The 25,911-nt window shown below is 38.4% G+C and overlaps 1 protein-coding gene across 1 annotated transcript; it reads right to left on the bottom strand.

Moving 5' to 3' along the window:
- Nucleotides 1-6,491: 6,491 nt before the first annotated feature.
- LOC139713716 (melatonin receptor type 1B-B-like) lies at nucleotides 6,492-13,301 on the bottom strand. Its single transcript, XM_071625420.1, has 4 exons — nucleotides 13,073-13,301; nucleotides 8,792-8,942; nucleotides 7,413-8,028; nucleotides 6,492-6,608 (listed from the first exon to the last, which is right to left on the bottom strand). The coding sequence occupies exons 1-4, from the start codon at nucleotides 13,299-13,301 to the stop codon at nucleotides 6,492-6,494; spliced, it is 1,113 nt and encodes a 370-aa protein (XP_071481521.1).
- Nucleotides 13,302-25,911: the final 12,610 nt, after the last annotated feature.

Genomic DNA, 25,911 nt, shown 5'->3' on the forward strand with positions numbered 1-25,911 from the left:
CCTACGTTCTGTGTGCTGTTTGTATACCAAGTGACTTGGTTATGGCACATACTGTACTTACATCAGGGGTATGTGCTGTGTGACTACTGTCCTCTATGGCCTTATTTATCTGGTGCTAGTGTCTTTGGTGTAAGCATTACGTTTCCAAAATGGCCCTGCCATTATCGTGACACCAGCTATTTGAGGAATACACCCAGCGATACACCAGGGTCAAGAGGGACAAATGGAAAAGATATACACCCAGGAATACACCCAGCGATACACCAGGGTCAAGAGGGACAAATGGAAAAGATATACACCCAGGAATACACCCAGCGATACACCAGGGTCAAGCGGGACAAATGGAAAAGATATACACCCAGGAATACACCCAGCGATACACCAGGGTCAAGCGGGACATATAGAGAAGAGTAATCATGTCCAAGGATGCAGGCCACAGGCTGAAGACTGGTATCTTGGAATTTTCTGTTACTTGAGACCAGCAGTCTTATCCATTACACTATAGTGCTCCCGTTTTAGAACAGGTGCTTTCTTGCTCCATGTATTACAGTCCATCGTAGGTGTATCAAAGTGCTAGTGTGGCGGCAGGCATGGTACAGATACTTACATAATTGTATACGGTGCCGTTCAACTATCAGCAGAGTCACTATGTGCAGTTTAAGTTCCTGGTTTCTCAATCGAGTTGGATTTCCTGCAGCCTCTGTTTGAAGAACTTGAGAGAGATGCAGCTGATGACATCTGGTGGAAGATCGTTCCACAATCAGTTTTCATCTGTGAAGAATAATCTCTTGTAAGTGACCAATCCTGTGATGCAGTGCCATAGTAGGGTGTCAAATGTCTAGAATTAACCTGTTACCTACAGGAATCTGGTGGACTGTGTTTTAAGACTATAGGGATCTCAGAATTCAGTTAGGAACAGGTTAAATGGTGGCATCCTCCAGTGATATGAACCTCAGGGTACAGCTCCACATAGATCTGCAACTCGTACCAGCAAAACTATCCAGTAGACTGTGTATCTCCAATTCAACGATTGTGTTCCTTGTCCCAGTGATTCAGTCTGCTGTTTGCCCGTTTGTTTGTTTGTTTGTTTCATTTCCATCTTGAGAAGATGGCTGGATAGCCCATATTCAGCTGCATTAGCTGGTCTTCCTTGGGGTCCAGTTGGATGTGAGGCGGGACCACTTCTCCAGGTTAAACCCCCTTGCAATGAATGAATGAAGCGAGATCTTTTGCATGCAGGAGTTAGCTCTGTAGCAATTTTGACAACATCCTTATAGTCAACTGTCTCAACAGAGGAGAACATGAGGCTACTGAATTTATTGTGGAGGTGATTGTTTGTGAATGTAAGGAGTGCATTTTAAAGACCATTCAGGGCAATATCATGCATACAGTGAAATTGATGCGTTGGTACAAGGAAATTGTAATGAATAGAATATATGTATATTACATAATATATGCAATATTTTTTTCTATGTGTAGATTTCAGAGTATATCCACAAATTATGATATGTCAGTTGTTTGTCAGAGCTTGTATTGCTAATAATTCTTCAGTCTAGATTTGGTAAAGTGTATATAGCACAAGAGGTTTTATTATGACAAATTATCGATTTTTTTTTCTGTATTTATTCTTTCCAGTACTTAAATGTTTTCAGGAAAATTGAAGACACTTTCAGGTCCATTTAATTTGTTGTATCAAAATCAACAAGGCAAAGTTAATTCAGCTTTGAAAGTTCTTTGTAATTGTAATTGTCCGTGCAGAGTTTCTCTTGCAGTAATTCGCCTGTAAGTACAGTATAATATGGCAAATAAACAATGAACTCTTGTAGTGATTCAGTAGTGCAGTGAAGAACTTCTTGCATGCCACACTCCAGGGAGAATATTGTATCAAGTGCATAGCTAGGGCAGCTGTTGGACTAACCAATCTTAAAACTCATTTTGTCTGTGGTATGTGAAATAAAGTCTAACAAAGAGAAGAGTGAATGTTACTCTTAAACAAAAGGTAATAGTCACAGTCATAACCAAAGGAAGAAATGCTGATGGGGCCTTGCAATTCTCCCATTGCAAGCACAAATCTCCATAAATTCTTTTTTAATTTGGTGCAGGAATTCAGGAAGACAGGAACAGTATAATTCTCTTACTCGTCATAATGTTCTTATTTAGCAATGATGGTTTTGTTTAGGGGAGGGATTAGATTACAGTTGCTCAGTTTTTGAAGACAGTGATGAGTGTACAATACTTTTCATGTACAAACCAATGGGAGGTTTGTGAAGCCATTACATAAATACCTTGTCTAATGTGCATATTAAGAGATTGTGACTAATCTTATTGTCTCAAGAACACATGCTTTTAAAAATTCCGTAGTGTGCAACTTTCAACTCAAATTAAAGAGTAACTTTCATTGTTATGTTTGATTGGCTTTCTTGTCCCTAAAAGTCTTAGATGTGGAGTGGAAGTTTTTGTGAAATTTTTCTTGCCTGATTAGCATTTAAACGATTAATGATTTTTATTTTTTTTTAAAGCAGTATCTTTTTTGTTCTTGTAACCTCCATGCCATGGTATGGCTGTGCTTTTTCTCCTTCCCTTGCCCTTGCTTTTTATGTCTTATGGCAGAAGCATCACTGTGGGCCAGATAAGTTTGTCTGAAAGTTTTCTTCCACAGTGGAACTTGGTCCATCACATAGTTACTCCATGAGATGCAGGGACGTTAGGATGTTCAAACCAAAAGGATATGCTTGTGTTGTAAATAAAAGACAAAGGCTGGTCAGTTATTCAGTAAGGAATCACAAGGGTCCACCAGCACCTGAAATGTATTTCATTTATTACATTTCTCAAATTATGGTCATATCAACATAGTGCTGTACTTACATCACTACATACTGCAGTCCATCCACCTGCCAAGTGGACTGCCTATTGGCGTGCTCATTTGTAAGAGTCAGCTGCCTATTCTACAATGTATTTCAAAATGGGAATACTGTACCTGGTCTCACCAAAACAAAAATTTTAATGTCACAAAAAGTATTTCAGGGGACATCCTCTCAGGTAGTTTTACCATCAGGACTACTACTTTTTAGAATAGAAAAACTGCATACCCATTTGGTTACTTCTACACCGTGAGAATCCTAATCAAAGTTATCAAATGTACAATGAATGATCAGTCTGCTATAAGCTGGTTTTGTGCTCTAGGTGGCTGAGAGCTGATGTTGAAACCAAGGATATCACCATCACACTTTGAGCTGGATCATTTGTGCCGGACTTTGATTCAGCAGGTGTTATTGTTTCCATGTTATTTAAATGAAATCATTGGTTTTTAACTCACAGGGTACCACTGATGAAGATCAGATTTCCTATGTGTATCTGAATGTGTAGTATGTGTGTGTGTGAATCACCGAGGTTCTTCCCTGTGATTTCATTAACTACTTAAACTACCATAAGAGTATGTTATATATGTTGAGAAAGAAAGTTAGGATAGATGGTGTGTGCAATGCAATGCTGAAAAGAACATTGAGAACACAGCAGGAGAGAGAGTGATTTCTAAATATTTTACAGTGCTGCACTGAAAACAGGAGACAGACACAGATATTATATTGCAGACTCTACACAGCTTTACTGTACATAAATTAAAAGTTGAGTCTGTTGTCTCCAACAGTACTTTATGAAGATTGAAGTTAGATAGGCATATTCACTTTTTCGTTAGGGAAGATTATTCAATAATGTCTGGGACATATCTGTACATGAAAGCCTTGGTGGTGTGCAGAGCTACCAAGTCTCACGCATTGTGAGTGAGACTCGAGCATTTAGGGTCTGTCTCACGATCTCACGCATGGCACCCATTTTTCTCACGCATTGGGAGCATAGCTTAAAGGATTAAAGTAAGAGTTGTAATTGAAGGCATATTTTCCTTTTGTCTTTCAAAATAAGTTAAAAATAGTCACTAAAGTATGCACCAATTTGCACCATTAAGAGCTAAAAATTGAAAAAGCTCCCAACCGTGGGAGGGCAGACACCCCCCTCCCACACCCTCCCCTCCCTCGGGTGCTACGCACCTACGCCGAGATGCAGAGTCATGAAAATCTCACTCATAAAATTTTTTTGAACTTGACATCTATGGGTGTGTACTATGAGTATCTATTAACAACTGCTCGAAGCTTTGCTGCCAGAGTTTGTTCTTTTATGAAAATGATAATGGTGTGCTAACGTGAAGACAAGGGGATTTATTTTCCACATGAGAATAAAAGGTTACAATGTAGGAAATGTGTAGGCAATTTGTAGCTCACGGTCAGATTTTGAAAACTTCCGTTTGACAACGCTATTAGAAATTGAATGAAGCTTGCATGAAATGATGACAACTTCCAACAACACAGAGTTCTAATTTTTTTTGTTTAAAGATAACATTGGTCATCCAGTGCGTTGTAATAGCCTGTTCATTTTCTGACTAACAGAATACTGTCATGTTTTCTTTAAAGTTTTCTATATTATAATAAGCACAATAATGATCATTCGAAGGTATTAATGTCATGTCATGTACATGACAGACTACTGACAGAATCATATTCTTTTTTTTAAGCAATTGCATGTCATGCCATGGAGCTACAATGTGTTGTAGTGCTATGGTCATACAAACGAGATTGACATGGCAGTTATGTGATTAAAAGATCAGCATACGAGCTTGTCCAATGATGTATTAAACTTGACCCACAATAGTCTTAGTGAAATCTCTATTATTTGATATTCTGTAATGTTTGTATTATTTTATATTCTGTAATGTTTGTATTATTTTCTCTGAATATCTGATAAAATGTCATAAATCCTCCGCAGAGAAGGGAAACCCCCAGAATTGTAATGTGAATCGAGCTCGAATACTTTTTTGATATCTTAAAAATATGTCCTCCAACAACGAAACGCACGACTCTGTGTGACTGATTCAGACTCGGCTATTCTCTCCTTGTATGTGCAGTAGGTGAGTTGCCCGTGGTTGTGTTTGTGGATACTGTACGCGAATGAAGTGTATTACTGACTTATACTGGCTGATTGATTGATTGATTGATTGATTGATTGATTGATTGATTGATTGATTGATGGATGGATGGATGGATGGATGGATGGATGGATGGATGGATGGATGGATGGATGGATGGATTGGGTTGGTGGATGGATGGATGGATGGATGGATGGATTGGTTGATTGATTGATTGATTGATTGATTGATTGATAGATCGATCGATCAATTGACTAATCGATCAACTCGGTTGACTGGCTGGCAAATTCACTGAATGATGAATTAACTGACCAACAAACTGACTGATTGACTGACTGGAAAGTGACATGCAACTCACGTCTATTTATTCAGTGCTATATAAAACATACACAAAATATAATAATGCACATTGTTACAGTAATACCTGAATCACAAAAATCCGCTTAGTGATAAAAACATACACAAAATATAATAATGTACATTGTAACAGTAATACCTGAATCACAAAAATCCGCTTAGTGATAAAAACATACACAAAATATAATAGTGTACATTGTAACAGTAATACCTGAATCACAAAAATCCGCTTAGTGCACTAAATATTCACACTTTATGAATCTAACATGAAAGGCAGTGACTTCCATGGACTGGGGTGCATATCTACATGAAGAAATAATAGACACAAAGGCAAAATCTCAATACAAAGCTCGACAAATGTGATATTGTACATCAACTGTGATACATCTTACACACAAGCCACGAAGTGACAGGAGTAGCCCAATGGGCGTTTTGTGGAATACTACTTATATGTTTGCCTGCCATTTATATCCCACGATTCTTGGATAGATACTTGGGAAGTTTACATGTCGGAACAAAATCCAGTGATAAACAGCCAAACGATTAATATATCTTTAATTTCAGTCGTAAAAAGATGGTCACACACACACACTCACAAAAACACAAACAAACAAGTATACATGATTTATAAAGACACGTTTGATGAAATCAGTCAAGTTGGTAAAAGTTGCAGAAACTTGGAAACTTTTGACGTTTCTGAAGAATAGAAGTCTCCCGGGCTTATGTCACTCCTATGATTATATAAAATGAGTGTTAACATGAATGATATTTTCAAGGAGATATTACGCCCTCCCTGGCTATTTGCGAGCTTTAGATATGCGACACAAACGCTAAAGCCCACCGCACACTATACGACTCAGGACCTGACGACTGACAGACTTTGGATCTGAAATAAACAAGCGATGTTAATTCTGAGGATACTGTGATTTATTTCGGATCCAAAGTCTGTCAGTCGTATGGTCGTGAGTCGTATAGTGTGCGGCGGGCTTAAGACGACGCTATTGAGCAAAAAGAATAAAAAATGGTGTTCTCATGCGCGGAACAGTTGTTTTCATAGTCCATACGGGAAGAGACGCCGCCGTCGAAGATCTAAAGCTCGCTCCTGTCACTCGCGATGAGAGGCACGTGACACTGTCTCGTGGCAAGGCTTCTTTCACTGCTATCCACTCTCATCCGGCATAATTGCTTGTCGGGCGAGGATACCGCCCGCCCGGCGTGTGACCGATGCTTCAACGGTTGATCGCTTAGTCCTCGGGTACAGTGAGTTCAAGTAGGACTACTCGTGTGAAGATGGATAAAACGCCCCGACGTCGATTGTCACGTCATAAAGATTTCCCTTTCACATTTTCATATTTTTTTTTTTATTTTGTCTTCCCGATAACACTCTGAGACGGATTCTCGCTAAATCCGACATGCTTATGAAACCGTCAGCGTTTTTGGTTGTTTTTTTTTAGTCGGTTCGCTCTTCATTTCCATTAATTGTCTTTTCTTTCTCTGAATAATATATATGAAGAGTGTTTGTACTCATTGTCGTGTTAGAAATTGTTCAAACACTGAAAAAATAAACGTATGGATTTACACATCACTTTGGATGGGCATCTCAATAGCATGGAGATAATTTCTTTATGCAATATTTGAAGTAAGCATGCAAAGGTATCTTTGCTAGTATTGAGAGCTAAATGATTCATTGACTGTCACACAAATTACATCAAATGAATTGTGGGATTTCCTGTCCTTTACGCATTGTTGTCACGAACAGGTCTTTCTGTCGACCACTCGCAGGTTGTGTTCGAAAATTACTAGCTTCCTTATGGCACCAGAAATTTGGAATTTTCTTTTCCACGAAAGATGTTTAAATATCACTGAGAATCCGAAATTAAAAATGAAAAACCCACGCGTAAAAGTGATATTAAAGTGATAATTCAAATATACATTTTTGTACATCAGGGGCAATTTACATAAATTGGCTGACATCAATTCATCTTTTCGGCCAAGTTTCGAGAGTCCGCCCACTGGTTGTTGCAGTTTTTTTCTGAGAAACAGATATGACGGTTTTTTGGATCGCCTTTGATGTTCTTACCCTCCTCAGTATCAAATCAATGCAAATCGAGTAGCCCTGCCTGAAATTCCTATTGGTGACCGCGTAGATGAAGCAATTCACACAACTGTTTGTGTGAGCTAGCAGGATGGAAAAGATGTAGGTGTTTCTCCCAACGTCGACGACGAAATTGATGACGATGCTCAGGGCGTAAGGTGCCCACATGAGGACGAAGACGACGATGATGATGGAGACGGAGCGAGCGAGTCGCATGTCGCCCACTCGATTAACGGTCGTTCCCGTATCCTTGCAGACGTTCTTAAGGTTGGCGGCGGAGCGCCACGCGCGCCAGTAAATACGTGCGTAGGCGTACAAGATGACAAGGAGGGGGAGGATGAAGGCGGTAACACTGAAGAAGATAGTGTAGGACTTGCGAAAACTCATGTTACCTGTGCACAGCATAGTCTTCCAGTCAAAATTATGGAGTCCCCAACCGAACAAGTTCGGAAGATCGATGAGGAAAGAGAGGATCCAGATAGCCGCTACCATGGCAACGACCGTCTTTCGGGTGTACACGGTGTGATATCGGGGCCAGTGGCAGATGCACACGTATCGATTGAGACCGATTGCGGCTATCGTCCACATGGAGCATGCGCAGCTGTATCAAAGAGCAAATAAAAAAAAAACTGCCTTACTTATGAGCTGTCCCTACCTTTCCACAATCACGAGCGGTATATTTTGCCTATAGGAAGGAAAAAAAAAACAACCGACAAACGATGGTGGAATGTTCCACGGCATCATGAATTCCAACTAACAGACTTTTGGATGTATGATACATAATGATGTTACTCAGAAGTTCAGGGTCAAAGTAGAGGTTTTGGTTCTTCTTATCAACGTGGCCTGGGGCCAGATGTTTACGATTTCATACCTGACCCCCTGGGATTCATTTGTCGTAGACATTCTTAATAACTGATTTCATATCTTCTCAGGACTATACGCAAACTACTACAAGGACATCATCGATCATTTAATTGACACACCCCAAGACAAATTGAATCGATTCCATCAGAGTAGTCACAATCCCTAAATGCCAAGCTATTATCGCTATTGTCATTACGAGAATTATAAACATGTCTAAAACTATCCCCCAACCCAGGTGGAACTGATGTATGCTCGACTAACCAAGTGCAAATTGAAAATGATATTCAATCATAATGTAGTCACTCCCAAAATTCCAAGCTATTAATATCATTGTCATTACAAGCATTTGATATGCTGAATATAACTATCCTTCCTCCCCCTCCCCTCATGTGGAAGATGTACTTTCTCTTTGTGCTCTAGTGTACGCTCAACAAATTAAGTGCAAATTTAAAATGATAGTCAGTATTTGACGAGGTCCATTTATTTCCATATAACCTTACCAAGTGATGCAGATAACACCTACAAATTGACAGAGCGCTCCCTTGCCAATGAAGAACCGTGCCTCGGTCACCAGTCCGACGATACCGAAGCTGTTGACGATGGTACTCACGCTCAAGTCTGCTACGGCCAGGTTGACGATGAAGACGTTACCTAGCAAATTGGCAATAGTTTATAAAAGACGTTATATTAGTCATGCATAATCGCATTATATTTGCTGAATTGACACCTATAGTTACAATGGCTACCGGTAGCTATATGGCAGGCACCCAACAGGGACCATTTGAAAACTGGGCATAATTATCATCAGTAGCATCATGAAAAAAAAAATGAGAGCATAGTAAATCAAAAGCAACGATTAAGTGAAATTATGAGCAAATGTGGTCTATTGGTCAGGTATTAACAAACTTATGGTCAGACGAATATCGATGACTCATCTTGCACAGACGGTGTCCAATGAACGTCGAAGTGCTTGTCTGCGTCACGCGACTATTACTGACGTCACGAGGACATCTTGTCTTACTTGTGCATGTTCTTTGTCTTATATATCCGATTTCCATTTTCTCCAAAGGGCTACTGAGGATATGCCAAGGATATCATTTATTGCCACACACCCTTCAAGACAAGTAGAATCGATTCCTGCACGAACTCTCACTATATTTCAAGTTATCTGTCATAAAAGAGGAAAACACGGTAATCGTGATTTATTTAGAGCTCTCTCACCGACTAGACCATCTTATTGTCTCCATTTTGTAGCCTCGTCATGGGGACACGTCTATGAGTTTCTGACACTTTAAATGTCATAATCTCTCTTGACGGGAAATTGAGATTTCTCTCAAGGCTTGCCGATTTTTAACCTCCCTCTTTGCATTTAAAATTGAAACAAGTTTTATCACGTAATGATACTAGTATACAGATACTAGTATATATTATTGTTAATATACTGATATTATAAAGAAATGCATATCGAAGTAAATGCAATGTCTCCTCATTACACTGTTTTGACAAAGATTATATGTTAATCGGTCTCTCACACGAACGCTTACAAGGTGTATAGATAAACACACGCATCCACGCACGCTTAGACTCACACAATAGTCATGCAAACAATCACTCACACACGCTCACGCACGCACACACACACACACACACACACACACACACACACACACACACACACACACACACACAAACGGGTACACTTTAGTGCCATCACCATCACCAAAAGTATCATCATCATCATCATTCCGCAATACATATCAGCAACACTATATAGTGACCTGAAAATCACCTTCATCCAGAACTTTTGCCAATATTAAGTGTCTGTGTGTACTATGACACGGACACTTTACATTGCGCAGAGTCTATATTAAATCAGCACATCTGTATACTACAACCAATCTTCAATCTCGGGACTCAAACCAGCTATAAAATCACTATTTCGGAGTGAGAACATAAATTTGTCACTCACAACACCGACTGATGAATGTAGCGTGCCTAGAAGCACATCAACGGGCGTCCCAGGCACTGCCATGGGAAAGCTTCAGCGGGCCAACCAATAAGCATCGTCCTCAATCTCGAGAGATTCAATAAAAATCGTTATAACTGGAAATGCTATGCCGTATTTTATTGCAAGTCTAAGGGAAAAAAGAAACAACAACACAGGGGAGTGGAATAATATTAGGGATGACATCCCGGGATGATACGTAGTAATCAATAGTCGCTGTCCTGGAAATGCTGCCACAGAATACTCTCAGCATGATGATGCAAAAATTCAAATGATGAACCAAAAGGTATGCCAACTTTGATCTAGACAGAATTTGAGGAACAGTCTACTACGATGATCTCCGCTGAAATAATGTTGTTGAAATCTTAGCGTTTTAAAACAGTGAGCGTCTTGTCAAAGGGACACGCTATAGCTATCTGATTGTGGAAAAGTCTGACGAAATCACACATTTCTTGTCATCACAATATTGACATTAAATTCTTTGATCGCTTAACTCATCTCCTGGAAACGGGCATAATTATGTAGTAACACAACTTAATTGTTGAGCATTCTCCCATTTTCAGTTGGAACATAATCATAGTGCGTCTGCATTGCAAGCAAATGGCTCGGGTTCGAGCCTTGTTGTTGTTGTTGTTCTTGTTGTTCATTTTCCATCTGTGAAGATGGCTGGATAGCCACTGGATAGCCACTTACTGCAAAATTGTGAGTAATCATATCGTCACCTCTGAGTTGATAATAGAGGCAATAGCAAAATGTCTTTTGGGTAATAAAGCATAGAAATGGAGGTCACGTATTCAGAGGAGTCACGACTCACGGTGAAACGGTCCGCCCCACTGACATATCCACGCCAGAAAACGGCGAGGAAGATGCCAACCTCTCGTGGTCCATCGCTCAAGGCGACTAGCAGGAGTCAGTATAGATTGTATCGATTCGGCACAATGTGTCAAGCGAAGAAAAGAAGGAATAAACACTTGTGAAATTTAGGTTTTGTAGAGCTAGAATCTTGAAGTCTGGCATCAGAAAAAAAAATGTTCCTGTTTGACTTTATGTTCCAGAGTAACCTGTAAGAAGACCATCTCCCTGAGACTATGTTGTAGTTAACTTCATTATAACTTCATAAACTTCATTACCTATATATCTTGTAGTAAATTTCATTTAATGTTGTATTCCACCGGGTTTACAATAGAATGTACTGGGAAATCGCAGGACTGATGAAGCTAAATTCAATCTTTTCTGTTCTGCACTCCTCTGTCGACGTTTGAGAACTTTGAAATATGCATTGTGAATTCGTAGCAGCACACTTTTTAACTTCACTAGCATTCATACACTTTTGAAATGTGTGCTCAAATCTATAAAATATTCACATTGCATATGGAACACACATCACGACAACAAGAATATGACAAATCACTCTTATTCAATTCGATCGAATATTTTGAGTGGACTTATACATTGGTGCACATTTGTGTTGTATTTCAGAGATGATGTTTATTCTCTGACCAAGTGACACCAGAATATACATGGTGATTGATTGAAATTCCGTAGGTGATTTTTTAAAGTGCTCATAAACAGAACGGAAAGTGGGGTGACGATATTGGCTGCATTTTCAAGCCTGGGTCCTGTTTCATAAAGCTGTTCGTAAAGTTACGAACATCTTACGAGCGACTGGTGATCAGTTCTGATGTGCTATACTTATCAGAATTTCCATAGTTCAGCACAAGAACTGATCACCAGTCGCTCGTAAGTCATTCGTAACTTTACGAACAGCTTTATGAAACAGGTCCCTGGTTTCTTTTGTATCCTTTTCCTCAATTACGCCTTGCGACGTTTTCGATCAGAACAGCATCACCCGACCCAGGACAGGATATGAGCAATTGATTATCATTTTTGCCTCGAATTTGATTCCCCACTCACTCGTCAGCTGCCATGAAAAATTGAAACTTGCTGATGACAGTACATATAATATACTTGGATCCATAACTGACACATTAACTGTGAAGAATCTCGGATGCGATCTCGCATTTCCTCAATCAATAAATGCAAATACACACACTTAACACACACGCTCGTATACACGGGCAACAACATCCATATTCATAACACACGGACACACGACAGAACATCCACTCATGCAAAGTAACACCCCTTACCTCCATTTTTCATTAATTTCCATGTTACCTTCCCAGTCAAGTTCCACTTAAGATAGTGGTAACTTGCAAATACTTTGTCTTTTTTTTTTTTTGGGGGGGGGGGGGGTCATAAGATTATTATTATTATTAAGAAGTGTTTTGTTCCCATATAAGGTATGACATGTTTGTTTCATTAGATAGCCAATAGTCAGCTGCACTAGCTACCCTGGACTAGCTGGTCGTCCATCATGTCCATGGGGTCCACTTGGATGTGAGGCGGAACCACTTCACCGGGTTATGCACCCTGCTCTTTGCGATAAATGTATGAAGCGGGATCTTTTGCGTGCAAGAGTTGTGATTCTCTCACACATGGGACCTTCATTTTATGTCCTATCCAAGGGACAGAGTGTTTTTTTTTCCTCGTTTATACCAGAATTGACAGTATGATTACGCGCAACATTGCTCAGTTGGACTCGGGAATCGAACCCGGGACCCTTTGATCTGGAGGCAGACGCGCCATTGACTGACCCAATAATCACTACCCTGAAACGTTTACATGCGTCGGAGCGAAATGCGATAATGATGATAAATCATTACAAAAATTGCATCTTTATGGAATGTGTATCGTCGTTACTTCGTAATCTCACCGACGTTCCTGAGATTCTTATGAAGCAACACAGCGGCGATGACCAGGATGTTTCCAACCGAGCCGCACACAAGTATGATGGCGGTCCAGACGAGAACGATCATGTGAACGACCTTCTCGTCGGGATAGAAATTGACGTAGCCGCTTGGGTGGTCGGACGACGTCGAAAGCGGCGACGCCGAAGGGTCAATCGTCCAGGATGTGTTCTTCTCTCCGTCAAAATGGGCCATGCTTGCTGACAGATGCACAAGTCACCAGTCCTGCAAGTAAAATGTTCGTTATGATTATGTTGCCATTTGTTTATTGCGTTATGATTATGTTTGCATATTGTTTATTGTGTTATGACGATGTTGGCGTGTCATCACAACACAGTATTATTTATAATTTCGATGTGAATACAGAGGATTCTGATGCATATAGATCGATTCGCTTTAATCTTACAATAATATGTGTAATGATGGACAAGGACAAGGTTGGGCATTGGTTCCGAGTTCATCAAATCACTGCCGGCAACCAGGGACAGCCTGGTGGTAGTGTCACTGCCCGGAAAACAGTAGAGGACAGGTTCGAGTCCCTCTGGTTCCTTTTTTCCGACATATTTGTTAATTTACAGATAAGTAGTTGCGATCTTAAAGATGTCATTTGCAGAAGGAAACAAACTGAAGAAACTTCACATCCTAACCTTCACCCCTGTGATAAATATTCTCTTGCTTTCTCAATGATGATCTTGTCAAATTATCCCTTGGTGTCTGTGTGTGTATTTGTGTGTGTGTTGTTTGTTTGTTTGTTTGTTTGTTCTACATTTTCCAAACATTACTTCACATAATTATAACATGCCTTCTGATTCATAATTACCAAATGAATACAAAGTGTAATCCTTCCTAAGTGTATGTGACAGCGCAAAGTATATAGACATCAATAATGATACTAACTATTGAGATTAGTATGATATGTTTTTTATGTTTAAAAATGCAGACTAAAAAACATAATAAATTTTAGCTTTCCTTGATGATGGTGGACCTTGAAAAAAAAGATACTATAATGACTATTATGATGATACATGTATTGACAATGATAATAACACAGACACACGGAATTCTTTTTTAAAGTATCAATGTCTCCTTCACACCAAAATATAATGATCTCGTGACAACCCACGCGAATAAAGTAAAACCCGGGGGGGGGGGGGTGAAAGGGAAATGATAATTACATTAGCGCTTTATGGCTAGATTCAGAAGTCTTGCAAATGCAATCAACTGCTATAGTGCATCTGACAAATGCAGGTCGAGAGAGATTGGAAAATTTTGTCGGAAACAGGGCTTACAGATTACAATTCTCGTCTCCATGGAAGGCGGGGGAGGAGCGTGGAATGTATAATGGCCTCTCAGTTAACGACTCTTCGGTGTAGATACAACACTCTACAACGTTCTTGAAACAGAACTGCCAAAATTAGTTAGAACAGAGATGAGAAGATAGACGTTTGCGAGTATACTTTGCTCACAGCCTTTTGGCTTTGTCGGTATCTGTTGCAAACTCCTGCAACCAAAGTTCAATCCAAGTTCGGTCCTTCACGCCATTAATGCTGTGCGCCCAAATTTTGATTGGTCAGCAAAGATTCTATACTTGTATCGTCCACGCTGAAAATGACATTTGTTGTTGTTGCTCCTGTTGTTATTGTTTTTATTTTGTTGGTTCTAGGCTATCAGATGCACTTCAGTATAATGACTAGACCGATGATTTGTACAAGACCACCGATTGTTTCGCGTAACGCCATATAACATGATACCTCGGCTGTATATATAGGAACATTAAAAGTGAGAAAATTGTTGTTTCACAAGTATTGAAAATAGTCCTAATACTAGTATTTGAAAAGTTGTTGTTGTTGTTGTCGTTGTCATCTCATCACATTATCCAATCTGTACTTGACGTATAAGAAATACACATCATTGATAAGACTAACGTGCCGCCTTGATAGCGAAGGCGGAAAAAAAGAACGAACTAATGAAACTGTGGTCTATAGGATCACCGTTTCAAAATGCCATTGGTTTGCTTACCAGCAGGTTTTCAATGACTATCACAGGGTTAATAATCATAGTGGCCAGAAAGAGACAACCGCTGAATGTCCCACGTACTTTTATCTTGATTGTAGCATAAATTTTACATAATCTGCAATACAATGCTGGATTATGATATATGCACGGCAAATGCATATCAGCCCAACAGTTACCTTTCATCGAGGCAGAGAGGTAATGTGAAGTAGAATTACACTCTGGCTAATTAAGCATTGAGAGTGTATATTGGGCTATAGAAAGCACATGAAAGAGTATGCGCCATTTTATTTTGCTATATAGTAAATAAATTGTATTCATAACATTGATTTATAACCTACTATCTGATGTTTACACGGGACACTCCATGCAAAAATCAAAAGTGTAGTACTGTAGGCCCTACTATGCGTTCAAGACCGTGAAATTTAAGAAATAAATGAGTGTCATGTGGCACTAATTCCACCAATCACAAAATGTTGTTGTAATTACACTATTCCCCATAAGAGATCATTGAGACAGCAACATCTAATATTGAGTGGAACAATAGTGAAAAGGCACGGGTAACAATCCTGCATTGTTATCAAGCGAACAAACTTACCTTGTTAGCACTGCCTGCCTGGTAGTTCTTGAATTATTTTCTCTTCGAATACTGAATTTACGCAGGTTCTGCAGAACATAAAGGTAGGACCGCGATATTAAATAATATTATCTTGTTAAAGTCACACGTTGCTGACCGTCACTGCTATTGGATGTAAAACAATGCTTGGTATGTTTGGTAAGCGCTTAGCCATTGTTACATAATACACTGTATAATATATTACGGATGGTAACTTCTTGGGATTTGCGGTGAACGGTGATGTGGCTGGTTCGCCCTATTTGCAGAGATAAGTATCATGTGATAAAAAGTAAAACTCTCACCGGGCCCAACACAAGACAACATAATTTATGTTGATACAATCATTTTGATCAAATTAGACGAGTTACAAGCTAAAAATAAGCAAGATATACGTTCTGGGAAGACAAGTTCAGCCATTGCCTCTGAGATATATAATGCATTAGATTTAAATTCCTCTTATGTAATGGATGTCTGTTGGTCATTCCAGTAGTGGGTAAAAAAATTTCCATATCAACACATTTTTAGCTGTTCTAAATGTGACGCACTTGGCAAGAAAGATCACTTGGAACATTATTCATACGAAGCTACATTGTACCATCGATGTACTGTATCATAGCCAGGGACTCATGCTTAACTGGGACCGTGCTTTTCCCATTCCCAATAAGATTTATCAGCGAGAATCTGCGAGTCACCAAATTAAAAACAATTTCAAAACAAGATTACATGAAAATAAAAACATTGCTCAAATACACCTAGACTCGGGAATCGAACCCAGATCATTTGGATGGGGAGGCATTGATACGCGCTACCGACTGAGCAAAACCGCCGGGCAACTATAGAGAGGGCGTGGGGGAGAGAGAGAGAGAGAGAGAGAGAGAGAGGGGGGGGGGGGGAGATTTCCCCTTGCAAACGAAAAATATTTTAAGGATAATATCTTACATGCAAACAGGTACATAGTCATGAAACAGGTAGCCTATACACAGTCATGTACCCCAAGAAAAAATTATTTAGAAAGAATAAAAGGATGTGATTCCAGGGTCCTGTTTTATGAAGAGTTAAAATGTATTATATAGTTGATTTCAGCTGTAAGTCTAAGGCAGCCTGTGTGGTAAGGAAATTTAGAATCGATTTTATCGTTTGATAAAACGAGGCCCAGGTTTGTGTATATCACCACACATTTCTATTGCCTCATTCGTCAACTGAAGTATACCAAAAACTTACAGAGGAGACAAAATGCAGAATACAAAATACGGTATACAAAAAACGGGGGAGAAGATTGTCAAAACTGCTACAAGCTGAGAAGAAAGTGGGAGAAATGGCAGTTCCAGAGTACCTCTTATGGCTCTTCATGCAGCCCTTAGAATATCGAAGTCCACGGGCTGTTTACCCGAAAAACAAAATGTTATTCTGGAATAATAATAGTATTCTCATTTAAGCTTGAGCTATTCTGTCTAAGGGGTTCAGAGTCCAATGAGAGCACAGTCTGGATTGGAAATAGTTAAATAGACAAAAAAAAAAAAAAAAAAAACTTTAGGCTTTGAGGAAATTTGAAGGATTTATGGATTATTGTTAAAAGTGATTACATTACCAAACATCCAATTCATGGGAAATGATTCCATTCAAAAGCATCCCCGCTCGGGGGAAATGAACTGAGTTTATATAAGTCTAAATTCCTGGGAAAATGCCAGATTCTTAGTTATATGGCTAGTCGATACGTGCATCAATGCGCGTGGGTGCCAAAATCTCGGGTTTTTTCTTTCTTTTTCGTTTTTCTGTCAAAGTACTTCGCATAATTTGAATTAACCAATAAAGCATATAGTTAAATTGAAGTCACTGGGGAGTCTTTCCTCCATATTTGTAACATTATAACAAAGCAAAACAAAGAAAAAAGATAAACACAGTGACGAAACTACTTTTGCACATATAGACAGAAAGAAACATGATCAGTCAAGGATATCCATTATACAATTACTATACAAGTACTTTGTCGTAGTTTAGAATGAAAGAGACGAAAACAAAGGAGAGTCACCGGAGAGAGGAGATCGACAATGAGACAGTCATGTTCATTACTCTCTAAAAAAAAAAAAAAAAAATCGAGTGAAAATATTCACTCTTAAAAGAGTGAATACAAAAAAGAGTGAATTTAGAGTGAAATTTGGAGTGAATTTTCAGTGAAAATGTTCATTTTCACTCATTTTGGAGTGACCTCAAGGATCACTCGAAGATTTTGGAGTGATCCCTGAGGTCACTCTAAAACGAGTTAAAATAAATGAACATTTTCACTCAAAATTCACTCCAATTTCACTCTAAATTCACTCTTTTTTGTATTCACTCCTTTAAGAGTGAATATTTTCACTCGATATTTTTTAGAGAGTAGAGAGAGAGAGAGGGGGGGAGGGAAAGAGGGGGAAACAGAGGGAGACAGGAACATAGAAAGTGAGAGAGTGAGAGCTAAGGAGAGAGAAGTGCATGCAAAAAAAAATAGGCAAATATGGGATATCATACTCATTTATGTTGAGGGCACACTCGTCACAAGTCTTTGCACTTCTAGGGATGCGCTTCCAACATCATGAACATATTCAAAGTGATCGCACATAAATAAATATATATATATATATATATATATATATATATATACAATGTATATATATATATATATGTATATATATAATAATATCATATTATATTGTATCATATTATATTATATTATATCATATCATATCATATCATATCATATCATATCATATCATATTATATTATATTATATCATATCATATCATATCATATCATATCATATCATATCATATCATATCATATTATATTATATTATATTATATTATATTATATTATATTATATTATATTATATTACCATATAATATTATTTCTTTTTTTGTTGTTGCTGGAAATAAAATGTCATTGAACCTGAAAACCTGAACCCAATTCTGTTCGAATGGGCAACATTTAAGTTTGGGAAAAGGATCTAATTCATGTTACCTAACATGCTCCAATTGCTTGTCTGAGACACGTCATTCAAATCAAAAGATTGAGAATGGTTCTACAGGCCAAATCATAGTCACCCCAGTTAGTAAGTAATACTTGCAACTTACAAGAATTCTATGCATTTTTCTTTGTCAGAAAAACTGTCGAAACTCGTACTTTGAAATGAAAATACAACGAAAAGATTATTTGACCTGGAGCCTCACACTTGAAAATGAAAATAATTTAAAAGAAACAACTCAATCTGCCCATTTTTCACGGGGGGGGGGAGCTGGTGGGAGGGACGGCTTTAATGCTCATCGTACGCAACTGTTGTCATGGAAGCGAAACAAATTTGACATGAACATGACTTTACAACATTTCAGATGTTGAGTTCACTTTGCTATATGACTGCATACCTACGCTTAACACTGGAGGCTTTCCGACTGTTTATCGAAAAAGAATGGGCACTTTTCTCCTAAACTGTTTTTTATCTTATTATGTTGCCATAACAACAACTTTATTAATGTGATATTCATTATTTGATTATGGCTCTAAATGGACTGAAATATGACTGCAAGCGCGGGAACATCAAGTAATGTACCCAGCTAGACATTCAAAACACATTGCTGGGGTCATTTTAAGGGAAAAGAACATATTTTCGTTGCTGAAGACGAGTAAGGTACCTTGGAAGTTGAAGTGCATGCGATACTTTTTTTTTCTCTCTCTCAAAAAATACAAATCCCAAATTTGGAATTGTGTAGCTATGTGTTAACTCTGGCCAACTTCGTACTTATTTCAACCAAATTACCAAATATCCCATTCAATGCGGGGCGAATTCGGATAACAAAAAAAAATCAAAATGATAATGATAACAACAACAAAAAACCACTTATAGGCATTCAGTTAGAAACTTTTTGCAATTTCACGATTTTGCCAATCGAAAGGGTGAAAAGGAGGATTCAAACCAAAAATAACAAACTACAAATAAAACAAGAACTTGAAAATTGGTCGTTATACAACAGTTGCCAATCGCCGAATTTAAGCCACTTTTTTTTTTTTTTTTTTTGGCGATCTTCAGATTCTACTTCAAGACTTACCACAGTTTTTCCTTCTGTCCAGTTATGGTCTTCTGGAAAGAGTGACCTCCATGATGTAAACAGCTAGCTTTCGGGGAGCGTCAAACTGCGCAACTGCTGACGTGAGCCGCAATTAGTACAGTTAGTTTTCATCTACCGTAGATCACGTTAACACGGTCAAGTCTCATAGTTCGAATACTCCGAGGAAAGAAGGGCAAAGTCTCATATTTATTGTGAGCGCCGACTCAAAATCATACGTACGCACGCGTGCACACACAGGTGTCCTGTACACACATACACTTTACATTGATAATCACTGGCTCGCACGCCTGAACCCAACTCACGTGCACATTTTCATGAAACTGCATGCACTTGAACCATCAATATTGTTACTCTTCAAAATTTCGACGAACAACAATCTGTGTGACCAAAGGCATGCAAGCAAACAGGCACATAGTATTAGATTGTTTTCTGTAGCTACCATGGGTTCATTATCTGTATGCCTCCGCTTCAGATTGAATCAAGGTTATGACAGAGTACATTATTAGAGTAATGATCTGCCATTCGCGAAACATGCGGCCAATTACATGTAGCTTATAATACCGGCCCGCCAATGCATGTATTCCTCCTTGTTTAATTGTTTGCCAACCTGTCGCATTCACGATTTCTCTTATTTTCATTTCCCCATAATTTTTCCATTATGAGTGAGATTCCAATCTACGTTAACAAACGCGTAATATAAAGATATTAAAACACAGACACATGTGCAGGTACATGCATGAACGTGTGCATAGAGAGGTTCATTACTTCACATAAATGTGGAAAAAATATATATAAACAATAAATACATTATGAATAGATAAACATGTATGTAGATATATATATATATATATATATATATATATATATATATATATAATTGTTTTAAATCCAAACTAAAGCAAGAATTTTTCTGATGTTAGGTGTGAATAATCATGACGTTGCTGAATGGAATCCTCTGCCAAGTTCATACATGTTATCGTACTGTAGGTCTGATAACAGTACCACTCGTCAAAATAAATCTGTACTCACAAGAATAGTCATTTACTTCAGTACAGACATGACTCTAATACAAATCAGAATATAAATTATCATTTTTGAATGGGTGTATTCGAGAAGATCTTTGATGAACCCGCTCCGCTTGCATTTATTGTTTAAGATTTACGAAGTCTGATTTTTTTTTTTTTTTTGGGGGGGGGGGGATATGTTTTGAGAAGAATTTCAGCATTTGGACAGGAGGAAGTCGATTGTTTGTTCATGTTTTTCTTCTCATCTTAAAACAGCCGCGCACTCCTATGTCTTTTAAAGTAGGAAAGAAAGATACTGTTAACATCACATTCCATTTGTTCGATAAACCCTAATGTGCCCTTGATGTTGCCATGGCAAATTTCCGTTGTCAGTGACAACGACTGACACTATCCCGCTTGTATGTATTCGAACTTTTCCGCTACAGAGGATTAAGTGGCTCTCTGGTGAATTTGCCCAGAAAGAAGGCGTTAATGCTATACAAGGGTAGAGCACGTCAAGGATGCACTAGTTACACCCACGATGTCATCGTCCGTCCTTCACATTCGGACGGAGATGGATCGCCAACTCACCAAACCGCACCAGCGTAAAGGGCGCCACCAAGAGTGACTCTAATGCAGAAACTGCGTGCTTGCGTAACCCAAATTGGTGGCAACTCAAATTCTATATAAGAGATGATACATTGTACGAGGTAAGTGGACAAACCTTGACTGCAGCGGTAGGGTCTTCATTCAGATTTTCACTCTTTAAACAAATGCGTGTCTACGATTTTTCTTCTTACCAAATATTAAATGAATAATGTCATACTTTTGTAGTTGTGCGATTTCTATGTAAACGAGACATGAAAACTCGTCACATTGAGGACGAGTTAGGTGATACGCTTGTGGTCATCAGATGACAGTCATCTGTGATCGACAAAGAAAAGAATGTGATATAGGCACCTTGAAGTTATATTGAGCGTGCATGCGAAACCGTTTCTGTAACCACTCGGCCACGGGTCATCCACGGAAATGGTAAGACAGAAAAACAACAACAATGTATAGATATAACGGGGGGAAAGTCAATGCCCACTCAACTAACGCGGCCGTGTGAACATCTATTGCATTGCTAGACGGAAAAGCGGCCTTGTAACGACTGAGGTCGCTATACCATTTCTGGCAACTTGGGAAAAATACGTCCCGCAGACATAAAACCTATAATCGGCTGGTTTTGATACCTTGCCTTTAATCACAATTTTCAGTGTAATGACGTCATCAAATTACAAAACAATGACATGGTCTTGAAAGAAAATTGTTCAAAGTACAACACCTCAGTCGTCGTCATTACATACTATGATCGGTTTGACAAAGTCAACCTGCAAAATTTTGCTGCAGTCGAAGCAATGTGGTCTCCAACACACAAAAAAGAGGGATATGGCGTGTGTGTGTGTCTGTGTGTGTGTATAGGTGCGTTTATATACGAACGTGATTTCTACATGGACGAATATGTAATACAAAATTGAAGAAAAAAAAACAGTAAAGTAGCTAAGTATTTTGTTTCGTGATCTTGTGAGGTTCGAACCCGCAACCTCACGTCTCTGAGACGTCGCCTTTAACCACTCGGCGACACGTCTCGACGGGAAAATATGGGGAACGTTATGGACTTGAAAGACAGTTGTTCAATATATAACACATTCATCATACGTTGTCAGTTTGCTATTGACATGACGATCTATCACATGAATATGAGGGAGGCATTAGTACCTGTATGAAATTATTATAGGCATGGTTATCAAATTGCCCTAAAATATCCTTATAATTGCCTTATTTTTACACACAGTTACGCTATCCCTTTAAACTCGTCACAGTTTAATTAGAATCATTAACATCATACATTAGTACCATATTCAGTTCCATAGCTGATCACGTTTGCTAATCAATTAAGAGTAATTGTCTAGAATGTGTCATATGGCCAACCTGTATACACACGTATATACACACACACAATGCTAAATGTATGTATCAAACATCTGTAACACAGCTTTGAACTAACTATAGGAATTATCGCTGCACTTATCATCCATACTTTTTATCACTATCTGAAACTCCACAAAAACCACTAATTGACAAATAATCATCAATACAGAAGACTGAATACCTTTTTTACAATGTATAGCTTGTTACATGTATAAATCAGCACAAAGTAACCACGACTACATTGTGTTACTGAATTGATATGAACAAATTTCATTTTGTTACAGTATACTGTATCAGTTTGAAAAGCCCAACCTGCAAAACTATAATTTTGCAGCAGACGAAGTAATGCAGTCTCCAACGCAAAACAAAGGTATACTGTGTGAGTGTGTGCGTATAGGTGTGTTTACATGCAAACGTGATTTCTACATGGACGAAGGTGTAGTACTCCATTGAAGAAAAAAAGTTAAAAAAAAATTATTATTTTCTTTCGTGCTCTTGTGAGGATCGAACCCGTACGTGTGCAACCTCACGTTTCTAAGACGACGCCTCTAACCACTCGGCCATACGTCTCGACGAGAAAATTAGAGGAACGTAAGCTTATGTACGTGAAAGATGAATCACGAATCGTTTGGTCCGCATTCCATTCTCATTTTCAGTTTTAAATTGCAAAATTGTCAACCTCATGAGGAGATTTCAAAGAATAAAATGCATGATTACTGCAGCTTATTGTCACATCTACAACATAAATAAGTTTCAGAGGAAATGAAGCAAAATCAGCTGAGATAAAGGTGCTTAAACGTTGTCAAGTCAATGCATGGTTTCTAAAAAAATCACCTCCCATAGACAATACACGTAAACTTGTCCGATTTTGCGTCTTTACCTTTAAACACAATTTAAAGCATGATGACGTCATCAAATTTCAAAACCATGACATGGACTTGAAAGGCAAATGTTCAAAGTACAACATATCTGAATTTGGGATAATATTGAGCTTAAACAACAGAGATACGAGCAAATGAATGTCAGAAACAGTACCTCAAAAAAATTAATTCCACTTTTTTGATTTCAGATGACGATATGATGACGTCATAATGTAATTATGGAAATAATGATACTTGAAACGTCAAGTCCAATTTATATGCTTTTGTAATATGCAATAAAAACATAGGGTCACCTGACGTTTTAAAGAGCTATGGCGAAATAAACAAAGACATGTTTTTTCACTATATTTGCACATAGACGCGCAGGCGAAATTTGAACTTTGACGCAAGTGCATTGCTTTGTTATTTGTAGGAATCGATTAGAAATCAATGGATATTGTTGCTCAAAGTATCAGGAATCCAAATCTGTCAAAAAAAGTGTATTTTCATGTTGCTGACGCGCTGTGCGCGCGAAAATGCGCGGACGGACGCGCACGCGCAAAATTGTTTGAAACGCATAAAATTGTCTGAAACTTCGAGATTTCCCATTGGAAAGTTGTTTTGAGCCTTTTAAAATTTTGACGCGCGCTTACGCGCACTTAATGATGTCCTAGGTAATTAGCATCAAAAGAAGTAAGATAGAACGTGACCTGAACTTTATGTCCACAAAAAATGATACAGAAATGACCTTTAGTTATGAAGTTATGATCGATCATGTAACATGGTCCAAAAATCACAAAATGGCGCCTAGACGACGTCATAGATATGTTACTGTCATGAAAACCTTATTGTGGCTAGATATTGTCATGAGACATGTTCCCTGAAAATGTCATGTTATTCCGTAATGTCATTCTTGAGATATTGATGACACAAAATTGTCCAGAAAGAAAGAAGAACGAGACATGAAAACTCGTCACATTGAGGACGAGTTAGGTGATACGCTTGTGGTCATCAGATGACAGTCATCTGTGATCGACAAAGAAAAGAATGTGATATAGGCACCTTGAAGTTATATTGAGCGTGCATGCGAAACCGTTTCTGTAACCACTCGGCCACGGGTCATCCACGGAAATGGTAAGACAAAAAAAAAAAACAATGTATAGATATAACAGGGGGAAAGTCAATGCCCACTCAACTAACGTGGCCGTGTGAACATCTATTGCATTGCTAGACGGAAAAGCGGCCATGTAACGACTGAGGTCGCTATGCCATTTCTGGCAACTTGGGAAAAATACGTCCCGCAGACATAAAACCTATAATCGGCTGGTTTTGATACCTTGCCTTTAATCACAATTTTCAGTGTAATGACGTCATCAAATTACAAAACAATGACATCGTCTTGAAAGACAATTGTTCAAAGTACAACACCTCAGTCGTCGTCATTACATACTATGATCGGTTTGACAAAGTCAACCTGCAAAATGTTGCTGCAGTCGAAGCAATGTGGTCTCCAACACACAAAAAAGAGGGATATGGCGTGTGTGTGTGTCTGTGTGTGTGTATAGGTGCGTTTATATACGAACGTGATTTCTACATGGACGAATATATAATACAAATTGAAGAAAAAAAAGTAAAATAAAAAAAAATTGTTTCGTGATCTTGTGGGGTTCGAACCCGCAACCTCACGTCTCTGAGACGGCGCCTTTAACCACTCGGCCATACGTCTCGACGAGAAAATATGGGGAACGTAAACTTATGTATATGAAAGATACATGAGGAATCGTTTTGTCCACATTCCATTTTCATTTTCAGTTTTAAACTGCAAAATTGTCAATCTGATGAGGAGATTTCAAAGAATAAAATGCATGATTACTGCAGCTTATTGTCTCAGCTACAACATACTAAAGTTTCAGAGGAAATGAAGCAAAATCAGCTGAGATAAAGGTGCTTAAACGTTGTTAAGTCAATGCATGCTTTTAAAAAAAATCACCTCCCATAGACATAACACGTAAACTTGTCCGATTTTGCATCTTTACTTTTAATCACAATTTAAAGTATGATGACGTCATCAAATTTCAAAACCATGACATGGACTTGAAAGGCAAATGTTTAAAGGACAACATATGTGAATTTGGGATAATATTGAGCTTAAACAACAGAGATACGAGCAAATGAATGTCAGAAACAGTACCTCAAAAAAATCAATTCCACTTTTTTTATTCAAAATGACGATATGATCA

Source organism: Diadema antillarum, unplaced genomic scaffold (genome assembly GCF_040938485.1).
Source record: "Diadema antillarum isolate AM-2024a unplaced genomic scaffold, OU_Dant_1.0 seq00002037_RagTag, whole genome shotgun sequence".
NCBI lineage: Eukaryota > Metazoa > Echinodermata > Echinoidea > Diadematoida > Diadematidae > Diadema > Diadema antillarum.